This window comes from Gossypium hirsutum, chromosome D11, assembly GCF_007990345.1.
Source record: "Gossypium hirsutum isolate 1008001.06 chromosome D11, Gossypium_hirsutum_v2.1, whole genome shotgun sequence".
Taxonomy (NCBI): Eukaryota; Viridiplantae; Streptophyta; class Magnoliopsida; order Malvales; family Malvaceae; genus Gossypium; species Gossypium hirsutum.
In genome coordinates this window covers 55,740,052-55,761,720 of record NC_053447.1, presented here as the reverse complement: position 1 = coordinate 55,761,720, position 21,669 = coordinate 55,740,052, and the positions used below count along the sequence as shown (strand labels likewise).

Below are 21,669 nucleotides of genomic sequence, written 5' to 3'. Positions count from 1 at the left end.
TTTTGTCTGTTGCCTGAATTATAGGTAACTCACAGTCTTGATCAGGTAACGTAATGGAAGCTCAGTCATTCTGCTTTATCACCTTTTATAGTATCAGTAATTTCAGTATTATTTTCGTATTATGACTTTCTACGATTGTTTTAAACTGTTGGAAAATTTTGAATTGTTTTTAACTACATTTATAAAAGTTAATTTTCCTAATAAAGGTAAATGTAACTCTTTTAACTTGGTCTTAATGTCCAGGCCGGGTTTGGAATGCTACAATATTGATCTATTCTAAGTATGTCACATTGCATTGCATGGGGTGGGACAATATGTATGGAGGATGATTGGTAGTTTATTTGCAAATTTGCTGTGTATCCACTGCCAGAGGCAAATTCCATCTACGGGATATTTTTTGTGCAACCACAACCAGAGGAAAATTTCATTCACGAGATATTTTTGTGCATCCACAGCCAAAGACAGATTTCATCTGTGGGGTATTTGTTGTGTTTTCATAGTTAGAGGTAGATTTTATCTGTGAGACTTTTGTTGTGTATCCACAGCCAGAGGAAAATTCTATCGATGGGATTTTGTTGTGTGTCCACAACCACTGGTAGTTTATCTACCAACCATTGATGGTTTAACCACAAACCCGGTGTGTAGGTGGTTAGAGTTCAAGGGAACTTCAGTGTGATGGGTAGCGAAGTTGGGTAAGATCTGTAAGTTGATATATTGAAATTACATTGCCATACACGAACACCTGCATACATAAAACTGTGAACTCTGAATTGATAATTAATGGTTCTCACTCTGTGCTTTTTATTTAATATGTTTTATTGACTGTTTGCACTGATTTTCTTATGATGAAACTCACACTAAGTGTCACACCACAAAATAGGGCCTAAGAGTTTTATGGATATTTTAGGAATTTTAGCCTTCGAGTGTTCAGAATTTTATGACATGGCATATTGATAATGCTTTCAAGTATGGTTTTTAGAAAATTAAATCAATTTCTGAAAATAAGTTTTAAATATCTTTAATTTTGAAATAGAACTAATTTGCAAAAGAGTCAAAATTAAGAGTTTTTATGAAGTAATTTGACCAAATGTCCAAAACCCCTTTTCCAAATAGTTTTCACATCAACTTCTCCTCTCCCATGTTGGTGTCGTCCTTTTGTTTTCCTTTTAGTTCCCCAATCAATTTTTTCCTCTAATTCTTAATCCTATTTGATTTCTATCACCCTTGAACCTTAAAACCTCCATTTAAACCGAGAGAATTACCCAAAAACTTCATCATCTACATCATCTTTTCCAAACATGGGTTTTTTCAGATTTGCGTCAAAGCTTGTTTTTCTTCCATCGAAGGTAACCATTCGACTTTCTATGGGTTTTAAATGATATCTAGTCCCTTAAACTAAATTTTTAGCCATTGAAACACATGTTTTAAATAAAAGCCAAAAATCGGGTCTTTAATGGTGAATTTTGAGTTTGTGGATAAAAATATGGTTTCAATGTATTTTTCAATTAGTTTTAACATGAGTAGAAGGTTTCTAAACTTACGTTAAATTTTCGTTAAGGATTTCTAGGGATTTAATTAATTTTCACAAAAATTGTCATAAACATGTTGAAAATAAATAAATGAACAGAATTCATTTTAGGCAAAAAGATTAAGTATAGATCGAGATATTTGAGTTTCAAGTTTGTTAGTTAAAATTTTAGTTTCTTGAGGAATATATCTTAGGCTTGCATTTTTGGTTGGTTTAAATGAGTCTTTGGCTAAATATTGATTGTGTATATTATGTGGTTAATATGTGTGAAGAATTGGAACAATTGGAACCTTCTTTGAGCAAGGCGAAAGGCAAGGAAAAGCTAGTTTAAGCTTTTAACTTTTCAACGAAAGCATAATTGGTGAGTGTTTAGAATTGCTACTTGTAGACATGATTTGTAGTGTTGATTGGGAGCTTAGGAATAGCCTAAACCTCTATCCTAAGTTTCTAGTGTAAGCTGTTTATTTTTCTTGTTTTATTTTTAGCAAATTATGTGAATATGTGAATAACTATGAATTGATTATTATAATGCAATATTGTAAATTGTATTATATTGTGTGTTTATTAAATATGTTGAATGATAGTAATGATGTTGTGTTAGCGACATAAAGATGTGCAGTGAAAGTGTGCAAAAGTCGGTGAGTATGTATGTGTTGCATTGTGGAATATGGAATATGATGCTAATGTAGCAGGTTTGTATGTGATAAACTAATTTTAATGCACTTATATGTTGACGAATATATAATGGCTCAATAAGAATTATTGTGGTACTTTAAGTGCAATTAAATGTGAATTCGATAAGCATGTATTGTGTACAAGTTTGTGATTTGAATTGAAGAATATGAACAAAGATAATGTGTATTAAATCAATAATTAAAAATGTCTAATTATGATGTGGATATTTTGGCCTTGTGACCTTAGAGACCGTTGGATATAGTTGGCATGCCATGGGATTGTGAGTACTCATATATATGTGTTATGTGATTTGGGCGTTGAGGCCCTAGGACATGTTAGAGAGATAAGGGAATGTATGCCAAGCTTCATTCAACGAGACATGTTTGGTGTGTTGGAGAGTGCTAGCTTTATGCTTCACTTTTGGGATATGTTCGACTCTATGAGTCAATTGGTGTGTTGGAGATTCGTGTATCCGATGAGTGATGGTTAAGCTTACTTTATGTTTCATAGCCTCAAGTGTCAATTTATCGTTTAAATATGATCTTATATGTTATGATAATACGATAAGAGACAAATACTTTTAATTGTGAATAATATGTTAAATGAGTTTATTTAAGTTACATAAAAACTTTAGTATGTTATCATAGTAAATTGCGTATGTAATTATGGATTGGGCTGTTTTCATATAACTTGTGAATGCCTATTAATATATAAGTTAAACTTGTGAGTTATTAAAGCACGTATATGTTGTTTTAGTCTTGACGAATTATTGTTAAATGAATTAATGAAGCATGAACATGTAATTCTGAATCGAATGGAATATGGTTGTGAATGTATTGTAGTATGCTCTTGATTGACCTTTGATATTATGTGTACATTGTGGTTACTTTGAGCATTCACTGAGCTTGTTAAGCTCACCCACTCCCTTCTTAAACTTTGTAGATTAGTTGTGTACCAGTATGAGCGGTGTGGTTCCAAGGGTTGATCCAAGCAAGTCCATTTTCTTTATTCGTAGGTGTTTATGTTTTGGGAATAAGGCAATATGGTAGTCTTTGTGCTAGTATTGGATATGATATTTTGAGTTGTCTCCATGATTTAATTGCTCTTAAGATTTTAGGATTTGTTTCGTAATATTTTGACTATTGCTCGGATTTGCTTTTGATGTTTGAAACTATTATTATGGTCGTTTCAGTGTTTATTTGATGATGAAATGATAGCATGTTGAACTGATACGAGTTAGAATAACTTATATGCTTAATGATGTATTTTTCGGGTCTAGAGTAGAGGTATCAATATTCGTGTTTTAAAAACAATAAATTTTTATTTTCAAAAGTGCAGGAAAACAAAATAGGGATTTGGTATCGATACCTTATCTCGAGTATCAATACTCGGGGAAGAAATATTGATACTTTGGTAGGGATACCGATAATTTTTGAGGTTTGAATTTTAAAGTGAAAAATAGTAAGCAATTTTGGTACCAATTTTCCAAGCGGTATCGATACCTCTTGAGCAAAATATCGATACCCTGTCTTTAGTATCGATACCTATGTTGATGTTTTGAGATTTTGGTAAAACGTACCATATGCATGTTTAATTATTATTTTAAGGCCATCTGATGTATCTTAGCATGTAACGATGATAACTAAAGTTTAAGATAGACTCTAAACCTGTACGAATGTTAAAATGAAAGACGTTTTGTTGAGAATGAGCTTTTACTTGTTGTATTTGACATGAGACAGTGGTGTGGCACCTTGATATTCAGGCTTGGGGACCAGGCCGGGTATGGGGTGTTACACTGGGCTTCATAGCTCACTCCCTTTTTATTTCCATCTTTACAAATAACCCACTAGGTTAGGACGCAGACACGACATTCGAAGGGTCTCGGCTTAGAACTTTTTTAGTCATTATTTAATTAAAGTATTTTAGGTTTATAATATGCATTATTGGTGATTTAGATATTGTATTATTTTATTATTAAACTGTGGCATAGGACTTGAGTTTTTTTATATAGCACACATGACATTTAATTTGATTTTAGGAAATCGAAATATAGATATAAAATAATTATGCATGAACTCCGGTTTTTATTAAAACTAAATTAGATATCACTTTTTCCACTACTAGAATTTAATTAAATTTTGTGTAATGAATAAATTGAAAATTAACTAAGTTTTCTTCTAAGATAAAACAAATGATTAAATTGACTGTTTTGTAAAACTTCGAATGTACTAGGCCATTTCTGTGGCCGATGTAATCTCCCGAATTTAGGCTTAACGTCTAGGCCGGGTTGGGGAGGTTACAAAATTAAATTGAATTAGGATCAAATTGATTAAATATATAAGTATTAAGGACTAAATGTATTATTCTTCCCATTAGAAAAAGGTTTTCCATTATCAACTTAATAACGGGTGACCAAAACATGAACAAATCCAAACGTTAGTGCCTAAATTAAAAATTTTAAAAGTTGAGTGACCAAAACAGATTATACAATTTACCCTTTAATTAATTGTCACATAATATTTATTTTACAATTAAATGAATTCATAGCAATCAAATATTTTCAAAATTTAACTTAGCATTTCGCAATGAGCATGTATACAAATTATTCTAAAAAAAAATAAGGAATGAGTATTTAAAGTAATAAAAAAATCTTAATTTTCTTTAATATAATTTATATGTTTAAATTAAACTTTACAAATAATTCATATTAATTTCATCAAATTTTATATTTTATGTATTAATATATTAATTTATTTACATACCATTTAACTTTTTTTTTACTTCTTAACATCATGTCCAAATTGAACATTTTAACTTCTTACAATACTTTTTGACAGCAATAGAGAACACTTTAAATTAACAAAACATATTTTTTTTCACAACACTTCTTAAAACACTATATTTTTCCTAAAAGCATTTTTCAACCACAATAGCAGTAGAGAACTAACTCGTACTCCTACCTGATCCAACTTTTGACTTTTTTTGGGTCAATTTCAACTTTAAAAAATCAATTGGGTTTTTAGCTTTTTCTTCTTCTTCAACCAAAAAATTTAGCCCTCAAAACAAAAATCGATTCAACCGATTTTTTACTGGTCCATCCGATTTTCGGTCTATGGACCAAAATTGGTTTTGATCGATCAACAATTCAATCAAAAAAAATTTTATCTCTTACCGAATCGATCCACCATCTAGTCCTCAAGTACTTTAAAAAGGTGATCAAGTAATAAACTAAATAATTTGAATATTTATATAATAGATAAATAAAAAAATTATCTAAAAATAATGATAACTTTATCTAGAGAACAACAAACTAACATATTAATAAATAAATAAAAAAATCGTCCCCAAGTTAACTTCATATTCTGGATCTAATGTTCCATTATATGGATAATAAAGGGAAAGATTAGCAATGTTACAAGTTCTGAAAATTTTCATGGTGTTTGGCAAGTTGACCGCATAAGCGTTGTCATTGATTTTCTACATAATGAGTTAAGGCCCATACTTTTTCAACTTAAACTTATTCTAAGTCCTAGCTGAAAATCTTACTTTGCGCATGCATATCATAACTTCATCACCTTAATTGAAAGTTTGCAAACTTTGATATTTACCTCTTTGGACCTAGCATTGGTGTCTTCAAGTTTTAGCTTGACCTCCGTTTGAATATCTTACACTTTGCTTGGCCATGTAAGTTAATATGTGCTAAAAGTAATATATATTAACCTCGTTCTTAATGTGTTTTTGGGTGATTATTCGATGTTAATGGTGAATTTTATGCTTCTAATCCTTTAAATTCATTTTTTATACTTAGGAGAGCATTTGGGAGCACAAGGAGTGAAAATTGAAAAATCGGAGGTTGACCCCTTCTACACGGCTCACACAGTCATGTGGCAGGTTGTGTCGATTTCGCAAATTGGCACTTCAAACAAAAAAATGCGATTTTTAGATTTTTCATACATTCTAAGACATATATATGACAAAAATAAGAAGATAGGAGAGAGTCGCCATAGAATATTCAAGAAAACAATTCGGAAAACACCATTGAAGCCAATTCTGAAGCAGATTTCCATCAAGATTGAAGATTGTCAGTTGATTTCTCATGAGATTATCTTGAGTTTCTTTATTTTGTTCAGTTATACTGTCTTTGGGGTGTTTTTATTTTCAAGCATGAACTAATTTTCTAAATACCTAGGGAAATGAACCCTATGATGGATTCTGTAGGTTGATTTTTATTTTACGCAATAAAGACTTAGATATTTTTCTCAATTATGTGTGTTGATTTCTTGGTTTAATATTTCTAAACTATTGATCCATGTTTGATGTGCTTAAATCAGAGGAGAAATAGACAATGGTTAAGAGTAGATCTAGCATAATTGTGTGGAGTTGCATACAATCCTATAAATAGGACAACATAAATCTATCGGATTAGAGTCAAATCTAATAAACGAGTCCATAGATCGAATTAATGTGATAATAAGGGTTTTAATTAGAAAGAAATTTTAATTAATCAACCTAGAGTCAGTTCCTATTACTCTTGAAAAAGATATTAACATAATTTAGGAATTTCTACGGATCTATATACTTAGTAAAGAAAGTGCGTGATAATGACAGATGAAATCTAAGTGAATTCTTTCCTGGGTATTATTTCGCTTCTTCGTTATTTATTTGATTATTTTCTTGATTTATTCTTGTCGTGTTCTTTAGTTAATTTTAATTTTTAATCAATCACTCGAATTTATCGGTTAAATAATAGAAAGTCAGTAATTACTAGTACTTTTAGTTTTCGTGGGAACGATATCTTTAATCAAATTTTTAGTTAGTTCACGACGCATCATGAGTAGCAGCTACACTTGATCCTAGAACCTATGAGAGCTTGATCAAATCCAAAGCATACAGAGAGCACTTCGCATAAACAATGGAAAGTGGTGATCCATTTGTAGCACTATGAACGACACTATTGTAGACAAGCTCATCTTAAGATACGGCAAAATCCCATTGCTTAAGCTTGTCTCCACAAACGGTGCGAATAAGATTGACTAAAGTTTGATTGAGAACTTTAGTTTGTCCAGTTAACGGCGGCTAGGTAATGCTGCCCAACCTCACTGATGAGTCAAAAAAATCTCCAAATGGAAAGCTAGAAATGGTTAAGAAATCTGGTATCCCAATCAAAGATGGTTAACTTGGGGACCGTGTCTAAGCAACATTCTCCTTGAACAATAGCCTAGCGACATTAAAGGCATCTATAATCTTCTTGCAATGGATGGAATGAGTCGTTTTCAAGAACCAGTCAACCACAACAAAAACTGAATCCATGCCCCTATTGTGTTCATGGAAATTCAAGCACAAAGTCCAGTCAAATCCTCCCAAATATGATCAGAAACTGGTAAAAGAGTTTAAAGGCTAGTATTCTGAGTTTCCACTTTTGCAATTTAGCATGGATAGCATCATCTTACTAATCTACCAACATCTCACTTTAGTTAAGGCCAATCTAATCTTCCACCATGTAAATCCCTAATAACCTTCTCAATCAAAGAGGTTCACAGAAGGTAAAGCCTATTTCCTTTCATAAGGAAGCCTTTTTAAATGTGGAGACCGTCAATGGCTTGCTTACACTTACACTTTTCTCAAATTCCTCCAAGATCGTCATATGTTATAATTGTCTTGCAAGTAATCAAAGCCAACAATCTTAAGCTTTAACTGTTGTCATCAACTCCACTCATTGGCTCAAAGCATTTGGTATTATATTATCTACTTTTTATTTATGCCAAAGTTGATAAGGAAATTTCTCTACAAAAGTGATCAATTTGGCATGCATATCCTGGCTAATTCTCCTTTGGCCTCCAAATTTCTTGAAGTCTGATGATCGGTGTAGAGAACAAACTCTTTACTGATAAAATGATGCTCTCAAAGCTTTGAAGCTCTTATAACTAAATCAAACTCCTTGTCATAAGTTGGCCATTTTTTACGTACATCAATCAACTTCTCACTTAAGAAAGTTACTAGTTTTTTTTCCTAGTTAAAACACTATAATGCCTAGGGTGAGCAAAATTCGATTCGACTCGAAAAAATCGAAAAAAAATTCGAATTTCGAGTTAAACGAATCGAGTTATTCGAGTTAATCGAGTTATTCGAATCAACTCGAATTTTTTTTTCGAATTTCGAGTTCGAATCGAGTTGAGTTTTCGAATTCGAATAACTCGAATAATTCGAATAATTCGAATATCAAACTATAATATTTTACAGTTTTACCCTAAACTCCCAAACTTTTTTACTTTTCCCTCAAAACTTTTACTCCTTCCCACTTTTCCCCCAAAACTTTTACTCCCCTCCCCTCCCAACCCCCCAATCTACCCAAAATCTATTTCCCACCAAAATTTTACTCTTCCATTCATTTTTTTTTCAAAATTTTACTCCTCAAAACCCTCAAAACCTTTTATTTTCTCCCAAAATTTTTACTCCCTCCCACTTTTCCCCTAAAACTTTTATTCTCTTCCCATCCCACCTCCCATCTACCCCAAACCCTCCCCCCTCCAATTTTTTAATATTTTCCCTCCAAAATTTTACTCCCCCTATTTACTTTCCCTCAAACTTTTATTCCCCAAAATTTTTTATTTTCCCCCTAAACTTTTACTTCTCACCCTTTACTCTCAAATAAAAAATCAAAATTATCCAAAAAAATCACTAAATATAAATAGTAATAATTTTATTTATATATACTATTTATATTATTAAATTAAATTTCACATTTTATATTATTTATATTATTGAATTGTTTAGTCATATTGAATATTTATTTTAAAATTGAATTCTTAATTATGCCATAAAATATTCGTGTTAAAATTTTATATTGGTATCAATTTCAAATTTTATTTTTAAAATAAATTTTATTAAAAAATCATATTTTTATATTTAATATATTTTTAATTCCAAAATACATAGTGTCAAGAATCCGAAGATAATTGAAACAACTAAGCAAACAAATAAGCTAACCAGTATATAAAAAATTAATAAATAAATTATGAGGTGATGAAAGTTAATAAAAAATTTGATTAAGGTGGGCAAATTTTATTACGATGGATGACAATAGTTACAAGGACCCAAAATTATTTTTTAAAATTTAACTCGAACAAATATATTCGATTCGATTCGATTCGAATTCCATCTCACTCGACTCGATTCGAGAAAACTTCAAATAAAGTTAGGATAATAAAATGAGATTTTTTAAAATTTAACTCGAACAAATATATTCGAATCGATTCGATTCGAATTCCATCTCACTCGACTCGATTCGAGAAAACTTCAAATAAAGTTAGGATAATAAAATGAGATTCAAAAACTCGATTAACTCGAAAATTTTCGATTCGATTCGATCAAATGCTCACCCCTAATAATGCCCTAGAAATTTTGGTGTTACAAATTTCTCAAGAGAAAGGATAATGAATATTTGAATAATGATTGTGGAAATAAAGTAAACACTTAGAAGGGATTAATGGTGATAGAAATAATATTACTAACTTGTGAGCAATGATGTAATGAAGTTGAGAAGAAATGGGAGGGACTTGAGGTAGAATTTGACCATCTAATAAAAAAGGGGATTAAAATGGGAATTAAACCATTAAGGGATAAGAGAGTGGAACGATCATGATATATTCTTTTCTTCTATTGCAGCTTTCTTGCATTTTGTTTTGTCGGTAAATAGTTCTACCGAAAATTTTTGGGTTATGATTGTTGCTGACCGGCTACTGCAGGATTAGTCGGAAGCTCAAGTTGTTTATGGCCGTGTTCAGCAGCCTTCTGCTGTGCGCCCTTCAAGTCGTGATCGGTGGATTTGGCCGAGTAGATGCTGGGTTAAGTGTAACATAGATACCGCTGACTTTCATTCACATGGCGCTTCATCATTCGCTGCTATTGTGCGGGGCCATAACGAAAGCTTCGTGAAATACTCTCTTGGCTTAAGATGGAGCATTATGCCAACGTTACAATTGAATCTGTCTACCAAAATGTTATCAGGGCTTTTATTTTGTCAAGACTAGATATGATCCTTCAGGATTGTGGTTCGTTGAGTTGGTATTTTCAGCATTTGTCCTTCTACTGGACACAGTGAACAATCAATAAAGTAGCCCATCAACTTGCTCAGGTGACATTATTCTATGAAGTTTGTCAAACGTGGGACGACTCTCCCCACTTTCTTCAATTTATTTTAGATTTGGATTGTTCCCTGTCAAATACCAATAACGTTGAGGGACATAAAGATTGGGAATATGAGATAAGCCTATGACTTGGGATTAGAGGCCTTTTAGGGGATTTGGATAGGCGATTGGGTGAGGTGCAGTGCGTTTAACTTACTTTTTGTCTTACACTACAGTATTTAATCTCACCGCCACTACTATTTTTACATTAACCGCAGATAAACACACCGTCCATCCAGACTCACCCTTAATGTTATGATTTACCTTTCTACTTTGCCCATTATTAATGAATTCTACTTTCAAAATAATGGCGCATTAATCCAAAGGTCTCCTTTAAATCACTAGCTTTTTTTCTTTCCTTTGCATTATGAAAATGGTTATTTTATTTTTATATTTTAAATTTTAATATAACATTAATTTTTTATTTTTATAATATTATTAATTAATCTAAATAGTTAATATTATTAATTTTTAATTAATTTATTATGTGGTTATATATAATTTAAAAACGGATTTTTAATTTCAAAAAATAAAAAGGTTAAATTCTTTACTTTTATGTTTAAATATTTATTCTATAATTTTAGATAAACAAATAATAAAATCCAGGATCAACCATAGTAATTACGTGCTAAGATTTAGGCTACGTTCTTAATTGCTTAAGAGACGGACTTTTACTTGGAAAAGTGCTTTTCTTTGAAAAGCAATGAAGAACAGCCTTCATTTGGTAGCAAATTCTCAGAAGCTGAGAAGTGCTTTTGGGCAGACGGAGAAGTAAAATTTTTTAGCTTTTCAGCCAAAAAGTGCTTTTGGCTGGTTCATTTACTTTTTTAGCCACACACGAACGCCTTTCTTTGCTCTCTGCCCTCTGCTGGTTCTTTGCCCTCATCTCTGCCCTCTGCCGGTTCTTTGTTCCTCTGCCCTCTGCCGGTGAGTTTATCTTTTTCTTCTCTTCTTCTCTTCTTCTGTATATTTTTGTTTGTCTGGGATTGATTTTCGTAATTGATTGAAGATTGGATAGGAGATAAACCATTAAACCCAAGTTCAAGATTTTCCAGGATTTAGGATTTTCAACCCATGATGTTGCTGATATTGTAGCTAGTGATCCCTGGATTTTGACTAGAAGCGTTGATGATAGGATTGCACCTTCTATTTCTGATTTAAAGACTGTTTTAGGATCAAATGATGATGTTGTTAAGTTATTGAGAACTTCTGCTTGGTTTCTCAAATCTGATTTGCAAAAGACTATGATGCCTAATATAGAGTTCTTGAGAAATTGCGGGATTTGTTCGTCGCAAATTGTTTCATATGTGTTCAGCTTTCCGAGATTTTTCTTGCTTAAACCTGAGAGCATTAAGCAGTTTGTTGAAAGGGCGGATGCCTTGGGGTTCGATAGGAAGTCAAATATGTTTCTTGCTGCTATTAGGATGTTGAGTTCAATGAGTGAAGAGAATTGGAAACTCAAATTGAAGCTTTTAGGAAATTGGGTTTCTCTGAAGATGATATCATGTCTACTTTTAGGAAGACACCCACAGGTGTTTGCTGTATCTGAAAGGAAGATTAAGCAAGTCACTGACTTTTTGCTTAATAGAACGAATATAGGTATTTCATTTATAATAAGCCACCCAATGGTGCTTATTTGCAGCCTTGAGCGTAGGCTGAAGCCTCGGTTACTGGTTACTGAGACTCTGGAAAGTAAGAATTCGCTAAGAAGGAAAGTTAGCATGACTACAATTTATAAGATGCCTGACAAGAAGTTCAGAGAGAAATACGTTCTTCCTTACTTAAAAGAGCTCGAGGAAGTATCCATGTCTATTGTGGGCACTTAATTGTTAATTTTTGTATAGTTGAGGGCACATATCAAATCTTTGATGTACTTTGGGTTCATAATCCCGTATTTCTTCATGAAATTGGTTCTTTAAGCAGTTTGTAAGATTTTACTTCGCAATAATCGAGTCTTATGTTGGATAACTCCAATATGGTCTCAATACAACAGACAACATTGTAGTTGATTGCTTTAGACTTTGTCATTGTTTCCAGTCTCTGCATTATGCACAATGCACATCCAATTGTGATGGTTCTTGTATTTGATGCTTTCTAATGTTATTTATATACTCACACCGATGGCTTTAGGGTGTGTGCTCGTACTGGTAATTGTTAGAAACTTTTCATTTTCTTGCCATTGAATATCTATTCTGATATGCCATAGTTTTGCATGTAAATGGTCATTTGCTGCTGCAGGCAGGTTGCTAACCTTAAATGCATTTTGGATTGATCTTTTGCAGGTCACTGTAAATCATGTTTTTGATCAATTGCATGAGAACCAGTGTTTTGCGAAGCTGAAGTATTTTTAATAAGGAAATTGCATGGATCTTTCTTTTAAACAAATAGGAATGCAGATGGCTAGTGGACTGGGGCCTAGAGTTGTTCATAGTGCTTGTTTTTCAGCTTTGGGCTATTTTGCATTTGAGACTGCCAGGCTTGCGATTTTGCATCAGTATCTGGAGCACAAGGAGAAAGGGTTGTCCAAAATCAATGTTGCACCGGCTTTAGTTACAATTAGTAGTGATAATGCTAATTTTTTTCACTGTTTGTTAAATTTGTTTTGTTGCCATGTAGTGTAGTTCAAAGAAACTGATTTTTGGCATTGCATTTCTTGGTTAGAGTTTCATTTTTTTCAACTAATATATATCAATGTAAAATAATTTGATTAATGCACCAATGTATGGAGGACCTTCTTATTCCATATTACCTCAGATTCAATATGCTACTGAATTTTACATTTTCTGTTTGTAATATCCGATACCATGCTTGCTAGTCCATGAACATTTGTAGATTTCACATCAATAATAGGTTAACATTTCTATTACTTCCAAGTTGACTGGGTAGTATTGGTACTTTTGTGGTCATCTCTTGTTCTAGTCTTTTAGATAAATTTTATGGATTAGTGGCTTGTTATTGGTTTGGTGAATGATTAATAAATGATTGATGGTGCTCCATCGAGGGTGCTGTAAGTAATGTAGATTCCACCTCCATCACTGTAAAGTTTTCTGCTCCAACTTAGGTGGAGATAATGCATCATATTGATTTAACTCACATTATTGGCAACGGTCTGTAATTCTCTCTGATGAAAATGCCTATATAAAATCTATCATAGTTTTTCCTCTACAAAATTCCCTGTCAAGTTTTGCATGAAGACTGCTATGAGAATCAAGCAACTATAACTTGCTCTTGTGATGTTTTTAGTGTGGAATATTAAATTATCTAGAATCAAGAAAGGTACTTGTTAATTCATAAAAATCAGAAACTTATATATCTGTGCTAGAAAATACTTGTTGGTTTATAGTTATGTGAGTGAATGCATGAAAGAAATTTCCCCTGCTGCTGTTGGTGGATATTATACGTTCATCCCTTTAGAAACTCTATGGATTTAATTCTCCTTGCATATCTATGGAGAAATGGCTTCTTTAAATTTCTGTACGAGTTTACCTTCCTTAATTATTTCTCATGTGCATGATGGCTTTTTGCTGTCGATGTTTATTGGATAAAAGCAAGTAAAACATGAAACCTTTCTTTGGATTGATGGTGATCAAATACGGGAATTGGCATGACCTGAACATATGCTTTCTAGATATGCTTGTTTTGTATATAAATAAAGCCTAACATATAAAACCCAAATTGATAATTTATTTTTTATGACATTTTAATTTTTCACCATTTAACATATAAAAAACCCAAATTGACATGTACATGTTAAGAATGGTAGAAGACAAGAAAATAGTATGTTGCATCTTAAGTTTTGTTGGATGTTTAAAGTTAAAATTGTGGACAAGAGTCAATTGTGAACTGTTAATTGTTATCAATTGGCATCCCCATTAGTAACACTGCTTTAATACATTTTAAAATAAAATAATACAAATGTGTTAAAAACATTAATTAAAAATTAAAAATAATTTTTAAAATAACACAATTATGGTAATATTTAATTATAAATATTTAAAAATTTAAATATAGTTTATAATTCTAATTAAATTTAATAAATAATTAATATTAATTACTTAGAAATATTTAAAATTAATATTATATATTAAAATATTAACAATAAGTTATAATAAATTATTTTTTATATTTTTGTTAAAAAATCATAATATTAACTAATTTGAATATTATTTAAATACATATTTGTTACTTTATAATCTCATGTCTAAAATGGACATTTTATTCTTCAAAAGCACTTTTTGATAGCAATACCAAACACTCAAATTTCTCAAAAGCACTTCTCAAAAGCACTTCTGAAAAACACTTCTCAAAAGCATTTCTCAAAAGCAATAAAGAAAATGTTTCTTTATAAAGTGAGTGGGTTAGGTGTCACTGTTTTCCAACTTTTGCATGGTAAAGCACGGAATGAAGGGGGTGAAGGGAATGAATTCATTTTGGCACCACGGAAAGAGAATCTGGGTAAACTACTCCATGATTGTTTTTATTTTCATCCTTTTAAAAAATATTAATTTATTTACTTTAAAAAATATTAAATTAATTACTTTACCATTAAATTGTAACGAAAAGATTAATTATGCATTTTCACATATTGTTTTAGATAACTAAAATAGAAACGCTTATTATAGTTTATCCTAATTTTAGAATAACTACCCATTAGGTTTAATATTGTAGATATTGTAAAAGTTGAAGTTTTGTTTTTTAGGACTACATAAGGAAGGTGAGAAGATAGTTGTTGTATTTGTATATATTCATGTATTTATTGTATGGTTATGTAGTAATTAAAGTTATCCCTTAGCTTAGAAGTTAACATACACTTATCCCTTTCTATAATAACACCATTTGTCATTTAAGATTTTATTTGTTATAAAGAGGCGATTATCGCTGTTATAGAGAGAGAATTCTTGTAAATTTACTATTGAATTCATATTATGAATTTCATCAAAAGAAGGAAGTGAGAATTTTTTTTTAAAAAAAAGAAAGTAAAAATCAAACCAACAAAATTAAATAACGTATAGCATATGCATGCATTGTTGCTTTTATGCATATTTTATTTTACATTCTTTCACGTGAATGACCAATTAAATTAATTAATTTGTCATCAGTTATTAAATTGAAGTAATCAAATTATGAGCTTAAAATGTTCCAAATTCGTAGTACAGTATTTAATTAGGAAACTTAATAATTTATTGAATTGATATATTTAATTTCCCTCATTGAATATTATTTCATTTAATAAAATATGATTAATAGAGTTTTTTTCATATGAAATTTAAACCTTTTATTGGAATAAAATCATTTTTTTAATAAATTATAATTAACATGCTTGTTTATATGAAATAGTTATAATTTTACATAATGATGCACTTTATAACTATGGTTGATGCCTTTATAGTGAAAATTTTTTATAAGAATATATTTTATTTTTATAAAAAATATTAAAATTATCCTTCAAATCCTAATGGAAGAAAATATTTTGTGATGATTAATTTACAACCGTGACAATTTATATATTATCAATTTATCATCTATAAAATTAAAGGTTAATAACAAATTAATTTTATGTTATAAATTCATATCATCATAATTGCCATATATGTGTGATGTTTTTATAATTGGTATGAAGTTGTTTCACATGAGAAATTTCCCTCCAAAAATTAAGAGCATCCTTGTTAAGGATCATCTAGGAATTACTCCAAAAATATACATAAATGCATCCATTCTAACTCACACCTACAAGTAAGCCAATTCATGGTGCCGATATGTTAGCTTATTTGATGGGACTTCCAGATCTTCCCTAATGCTATAATCAGTTGTTTGCAATAAAAACAAAATTTAAGCTGTCAAGTCAAGGTTATTAATGTAGTTTGAACAACTATGTTTCCCAATTTGTGTTCCAATCATTACAATGAGAAGAAAAGCAGGCTTTTAGAAAGAAATTAAGCCAACCCATTTCCTCAATCATACTGATGTTTCTTCTTGTACAAGATCAAAACTATAGAAAGCTTCATTGTAAGAAAACAGTATCACTTGTTTCAAGACTTAAACCTTTGATCCTTTGTCTATCTGTAAAGTGTTTTTGGTTAAAACGATGACTTTGAATGGTATTGTTATGATTAAATGCAATGCCAAGGCTATAGCTAGTCCTGTGTGACCCAGAAGCAGTTGCCAGGCGGGACAGATCATTGTCATGTAAAATGCAACACTAGCAATAAATTCTCCTGGAAAAGGTGCCATTCCATATCTTCATATCTCTTGGCGGTGATTCAAAAAGCAATAGCAAAACTTTCTGCAAATAATATATACAACTACCAAAAACAGCTCGCTTTTCTTGCCTTCTAGCTTCTCTTTAATTCAATGATGGCTCAAGTTCCAGCTCTATAAAGCGAATCCCCCTCCCCCCATGAGTTTTCCTATTCACATAGAAAACTCTTCTTTGGTTTTCTTGTGATAATGCTGATGGCTTCTTCATCAACATTTACCCATTTTTTGATGGTTTTGCTTTTCCTGTTGGCCTTTGGGAGCATTGCTTCCTTAGCTGACGGTCGTGCATTCTTTATTTTTGGTGATTCACTTGTTGATAGTGGCAACAACAACTACCTTACAACAACTGCCCGTGCAGATGCACCGCCTTACGGAATCGATTATCCGACTCGAAGACCTACCGGGCGCTTCTCTAATGGCCTTAACATCCCAGACTTGATTGGTTAAGTTTCTAGTCAAGTTATTCTCTTTGTGTTTCTTTAATGTTGTTATCTTGTCTCCGCAGACAACATAAATATACGCTACATCAATGCTTGCCTGCAGGTCAGAAAATTGGGTTATCAGAATCCCCATTGCCATGTTTGAGCCCAGAGTTCAATGGGAAAAAGCTGCTTATTGGTGCCAACTTTGCTTCAGCTGGTGTGGGAATCCTTAATGACACTGGTGTTCAATTTGTAAGTCAGTCAGCAGCTAAGCAACCTCATCATTACTTCATTAACACTGCCAGTGTTGTAACATTATAACCCAAAATGTTGAAATTACAGGTAAACATACTAAGAATGTATAGACAGCTTGAGTTGTTTCAAGAATACAAGCGAAGATTGTCGGCTCAAGTAGGATCAAGGCGAGCTCATAAACTTGTAAACCAAGCACTCGTACTCATCACAGTTGGTGGTAATGACTTCGTCAACAACTACTACTTGGTGCCTTACTCTGCAAGATCTCGCCAATACAAATTACCTGATTATGTCAAGTTTCTAATTTCGGAATATCGAAGACTTTTGATGGTATATTAACTCTTTCGACTTCTTTTACCTACCATGCACTGGCAATCACAAGAATGTCGGGAATATTTTAAAGACATGAACAATGTTAGTTCGTAAACATGTGAAGGAGAAACAGCATTTAGCTTGCACCATGCACGTGTTTTATTTGTAATTTGTGAATCCAATTTTGTTCATCATTATTCATGCAGAGGCTATACAAGCTGGGAGCCCACAGGGTTCTAGTGACGGGGACTGGACCAATGGGTTGTGTCCCGGCAGAACTGGCAATGCGGGGCACCAATGGCGGATGCTCCGAAGAACTACAACGCGCTGCATCCTTGTACAATCCACAACTTGTTGAGATGTTAAATGGACTGAACAAGAAGATTGGCAAAGATGTCTTCATTAGTGCAAATACTCAAAGAATGCACAACGATTTCGTTAGTGACCCTCGAGCCTTTGGTACTTTCCTAGCTTCCCCAAATCTCAACATTCCTCCGTCATTATTATGTCTTTTTTAAGTTAACCTGACTCTTTGTGATGGTTGGAACAGGATTCGTAACATCACAGATAGCCTGTTGTGGACAAGGACCTTATAATGGACTTGGTCTCTGTACTCAGCTGTCAAATTTATGTCCCAACAGAGCTCTCTATGCATTTTGGGATCCATTCCATCCATCAGAGAAGGCTAACAGATTGATTGTGGAACAAATAATGACTGGATCCAATGAGTACATGCACCCCATGAATCTCAGCACCATCATGGCCATGGATTCCGGGATCTGACATCAGCTCTATCTTCTTCTTTTTCATCATCTGGGTGTTTCGTAATAATATGTTTCTTTCAACTGTCATAAATGTTATATTTCGAGCCGGTTTGCCTTTGTTTTGTGTTGAATGTAATGGGGAATTCAAATGATGCACATGCATTTGTAATGAATTGATGATGAGCATTAATGCTTTTAATTTAATTTACAGTTCTTATGGATTTTGACGGTGTGTTAAAACCTCTTGCGCAATATTCTTGGGCATTGATGGCTAGATAGCCTGTTTACAGGGATTAATAACTGGGAGATTTATCTGTTGGGGTATATAATACAGCTCCACAAGTAAATTTAAGATAGGATGAAACAACAAATTATGAAATAGTAAAGTTGAGACTTACCATATTTTGGTGTCTCGTGCTCAAACCCAATCATATATGGATTTATCTTTTGTTTAAATTGTTTTTATAAATGCTATATTAGAATATTAAAAATATAAAAAAATTCTCATAAGAATATTTATTATTTCTTAAATAAAAAGATTTTTGGTATAATGTTAAATTTAGTCCTTAACATTCACATTTTTTTTCAATTTAGTTCTTTTTTAGCTAAATTTTGCTCCTAACCTTTAAAAAAATTTATATTTACCATCAACCATTCAAAAGGAATTGAATTGTTGTTTTTCTAATAGAAATACCTTTAATTTTTTAAACATAATAGCTTGTATAGTAATCCATATGTACTTCATGTTAGTGTTTTTTTTTTAATTTTCATAAGCATTATATGTTGACACCATTTTTGGATGAAAACGGGGTCGACTTGGGTTTTGACGAAAACGAAAAAAAACGGGAGTCGCCACCAATTCTTTTTTATGAGGTGTGATTGGATCACCTCGAAAAGTGGTTGTTTTTAATAAACGGATTAATTTTATTAAAACAACGATTTTGGTCCACGAAACTCAGAAAACGGGTTCGGGAGTCGGTTACGTACGAGGAAGGATTAGCACCCTCATAACGCCCAAAATTGATACCTAGTTGATTAGTTAATGTCTTGATGTCGAAAATTGATAACTTGGAAGAATTAAAAATACGATCCTTATTTTAAAATGAAAATTTTAGGGAAAAGTAGCATATTTTATGTTAATCGAGAAAAAGAATCATATCCAGTAAGTTAGGACACAATGTCTTGAATTCTCGATACGCGAATGAAAAATGATTATTTAAAATATAGTTAACTATCTTGGATTAAAAAAAGGGATCACGACCAGTAAGTTAGGGCACGATCCTTTTTTAATTCCCGATATCATTTAAAACTTGAGTTTGAAAAGATTCTTGCAATAAAGTTTAAAAGAATATTCAATTGTTTAAATCAAATGAAAAAATCGCAACCCAATACGTTAGGGCACAATTTCTCAAAATATTAAACATTGAATATTGCATTTATTTCGAAAAATCCTCATCTCGAGAAAACAACGTGTCACATCCAATGCGTTAGGACACAACGTATTGAATTCTCGATAACGAGCTTTTTATCATTTTTAAAAGAGTAATCTCGATTATTTAAATTCAACGAAGAAAATCGGAACCCAATACGTTAGGGCTCGATTCTCTCGAAGATCCAAAATACCGAATATTACTTATTTTTAAAATTTCTTTTTTGAAATCTAAATAAATAAAATATGGGTGTAATGGAATGATGATGATAATGTAAGTAAAATAATAATACGAACAATAGCATCAAAGATAAGATAAATAAAAAGACAAATCCATAATATACGAAACAAAAATACAAACCAATAATATTAAAACATAAAAATAAAGAAGCAATAATCATGAATAATAATAATAATAATAATAATAATAATAATAATAACAATAACGTAAATAAATGAATCAAGAAAAATGAATAAGATTATAACAATATAAAAAGATATATAAGTGCATATATGAAAATTAAAAGATATGTATATATATATAAATTCAAGCATGTATATGTATTTATGAAAGTTAAAAAAATGTACATGAACATATAGACCTGTGTATAAGTTAAAATGGGTATATATATATGTAGATGTACATGAATTAAAATATATGAATATATATATATATATATATACGTTTGTACATGTATGTAAAAATATGAGTCAAGAAATATATATATATTTATAACAAATAAAAATATATGCATATATATATAATAAAACTGGAAATCAAAAGAGTACATAGTAGTAATAATATAATATTAATGATGTTATGCAACGGTAGTAACAATATGAACTAATTTAGAAATAAAATAACAAGAATAACAAATGAAGGGTTAAGTTGAAACTTAAACGAAATTTGGGGCCAAAATCAAAGAAAACAAAACAAAAACGGGTTAAATCAGGTCGCAAGGAAAAAGAGGAGGGCCAAATGGGAAATATTCCCATGTTGACTAAACGGTGCCGTTTCGGAGAAGTATGTGCGCATGGCCTATGGGTCAAATTGAAGCAGAAACAAAATGTTATGGCCAAAATTAAATAAAAATTGAAAACTGCATTGCATATGCTACAAAGTCAGAGGGGCCAATTGCGCAAATGACCCCATAACCAAAAACACGCGGATCCTTCCCTTAGGGTCGGGTCACCCCTGACCCCTCTTGCAAAAACGACGCCGTTTTAATTACCTTTATAAATCAAAAGAAAAATTTTAAACTTCATTTTCAGCCCTTTCTCTTAAAAAAAAAACTAATTTTCCTCTCAAAATCTCCTCCCCTCTCCAAAAATCCGGCCAAGGGTCCGGTGAGGCTCCGCCGTCGACGTCGTCGCTCCGGCCCCCGCGGAGAAATCAAAAAGGTAAAAGTTCACTCTTTTTTTTGTATTTTCCGTAAACAATAAACTATTATGCATATATATATGTATATATATATGATTGAGAAAAAAAAGGAAAGAAAAAGAAACGAACCCGAAAACAAGAATAAAAAGAAGAACACCTTTTTTTAAATTTTTTTGGCGATTCTTGTATTGATTTCTCAATATATATATTTTTTTTACATCCGTTCTCCCCCCCTTTCATTACAAAAAGTGGTTTTTTATATAGCCTTTTTCATATTTCATTTCTACCTTTTTGCCCTATTCTTGCTGCTTGCGTGTGGTTCTTTGTTTTGCAGGTGGAGCAGGTGGTGGCAAGCGTGTGGCGCGGTGGCAGGGAGTTGGTGGCTGAAAACCCTACGTGCGGCGCACCTAGGGTTGCTGCTACTTGCTCTTTTTTCTTTTCTGAACATGGGCTAGGGTT

At 31.9% G+C, this 21,669-nt stretch overlaps 2 protein-coding genes and 1 long non-coding RNA gene across 3 annotated transcripts; all 3 read left to right on the top strand.

Moving 5' to 3' along the window:
• The first annotated feature begins 10,979 nt into the window (after positions 1 to 10,979).
• Positions 10,980 to 13,132, top strand: LOC121223125 (uncharacterized). The gene is made up of 2 exons (XR_005920534.1): positions 10,980 to 11,316; positions 12,672 to 13,132. It is a non-coding gene; the product is annotated as an uncharacterized lncRNA (long non-coding RNA).
• On the top strand, positions 11,323 to 12,357 carry LOC107961919 (uncharacterized). The gene has a single exon (XM_016898093.1). It carries the CDS (start codon positions 11,634 to 11,636, stop codon positions 12,213 to 12,215), a length of 582 nt encoding a protein of 193 aa, XP_016753582.1. The 5' UTR covers positions 11,323 to 11,633; the 3' UTR covers positions 12,216 to 12,357.
• Positions 13,133 to 16,661: 3,529 nt separating the features above from the next.
• Positions 16,662 to 18,621, top strand: LOC107961918 (GDSL esterase/lipase At5g18430). Its single transcript, XM_016898092.2, has 5 exons — positions 16,662 to 17,089; positions 17,191 to 17,321; positions 17,412 to 17,654; positions 17,843 to 18,095; positions 18,187 to 18,621. The coding sequence occupies exons 1-5, from the start codon at positions 16,837 to 16,839 to the stop codon at positions 18,417 to 18,419; spliced, it is 1,113 nt and encodes a 370-aa protein (XP_016753581.1). The 5' UTR covers positions 16,662 to 16,836; the 3' UTR covers positions 18,420 to 18,621.
• Positions 18,622 to 21,669: the final 3,048 nt, after the last annotated feature.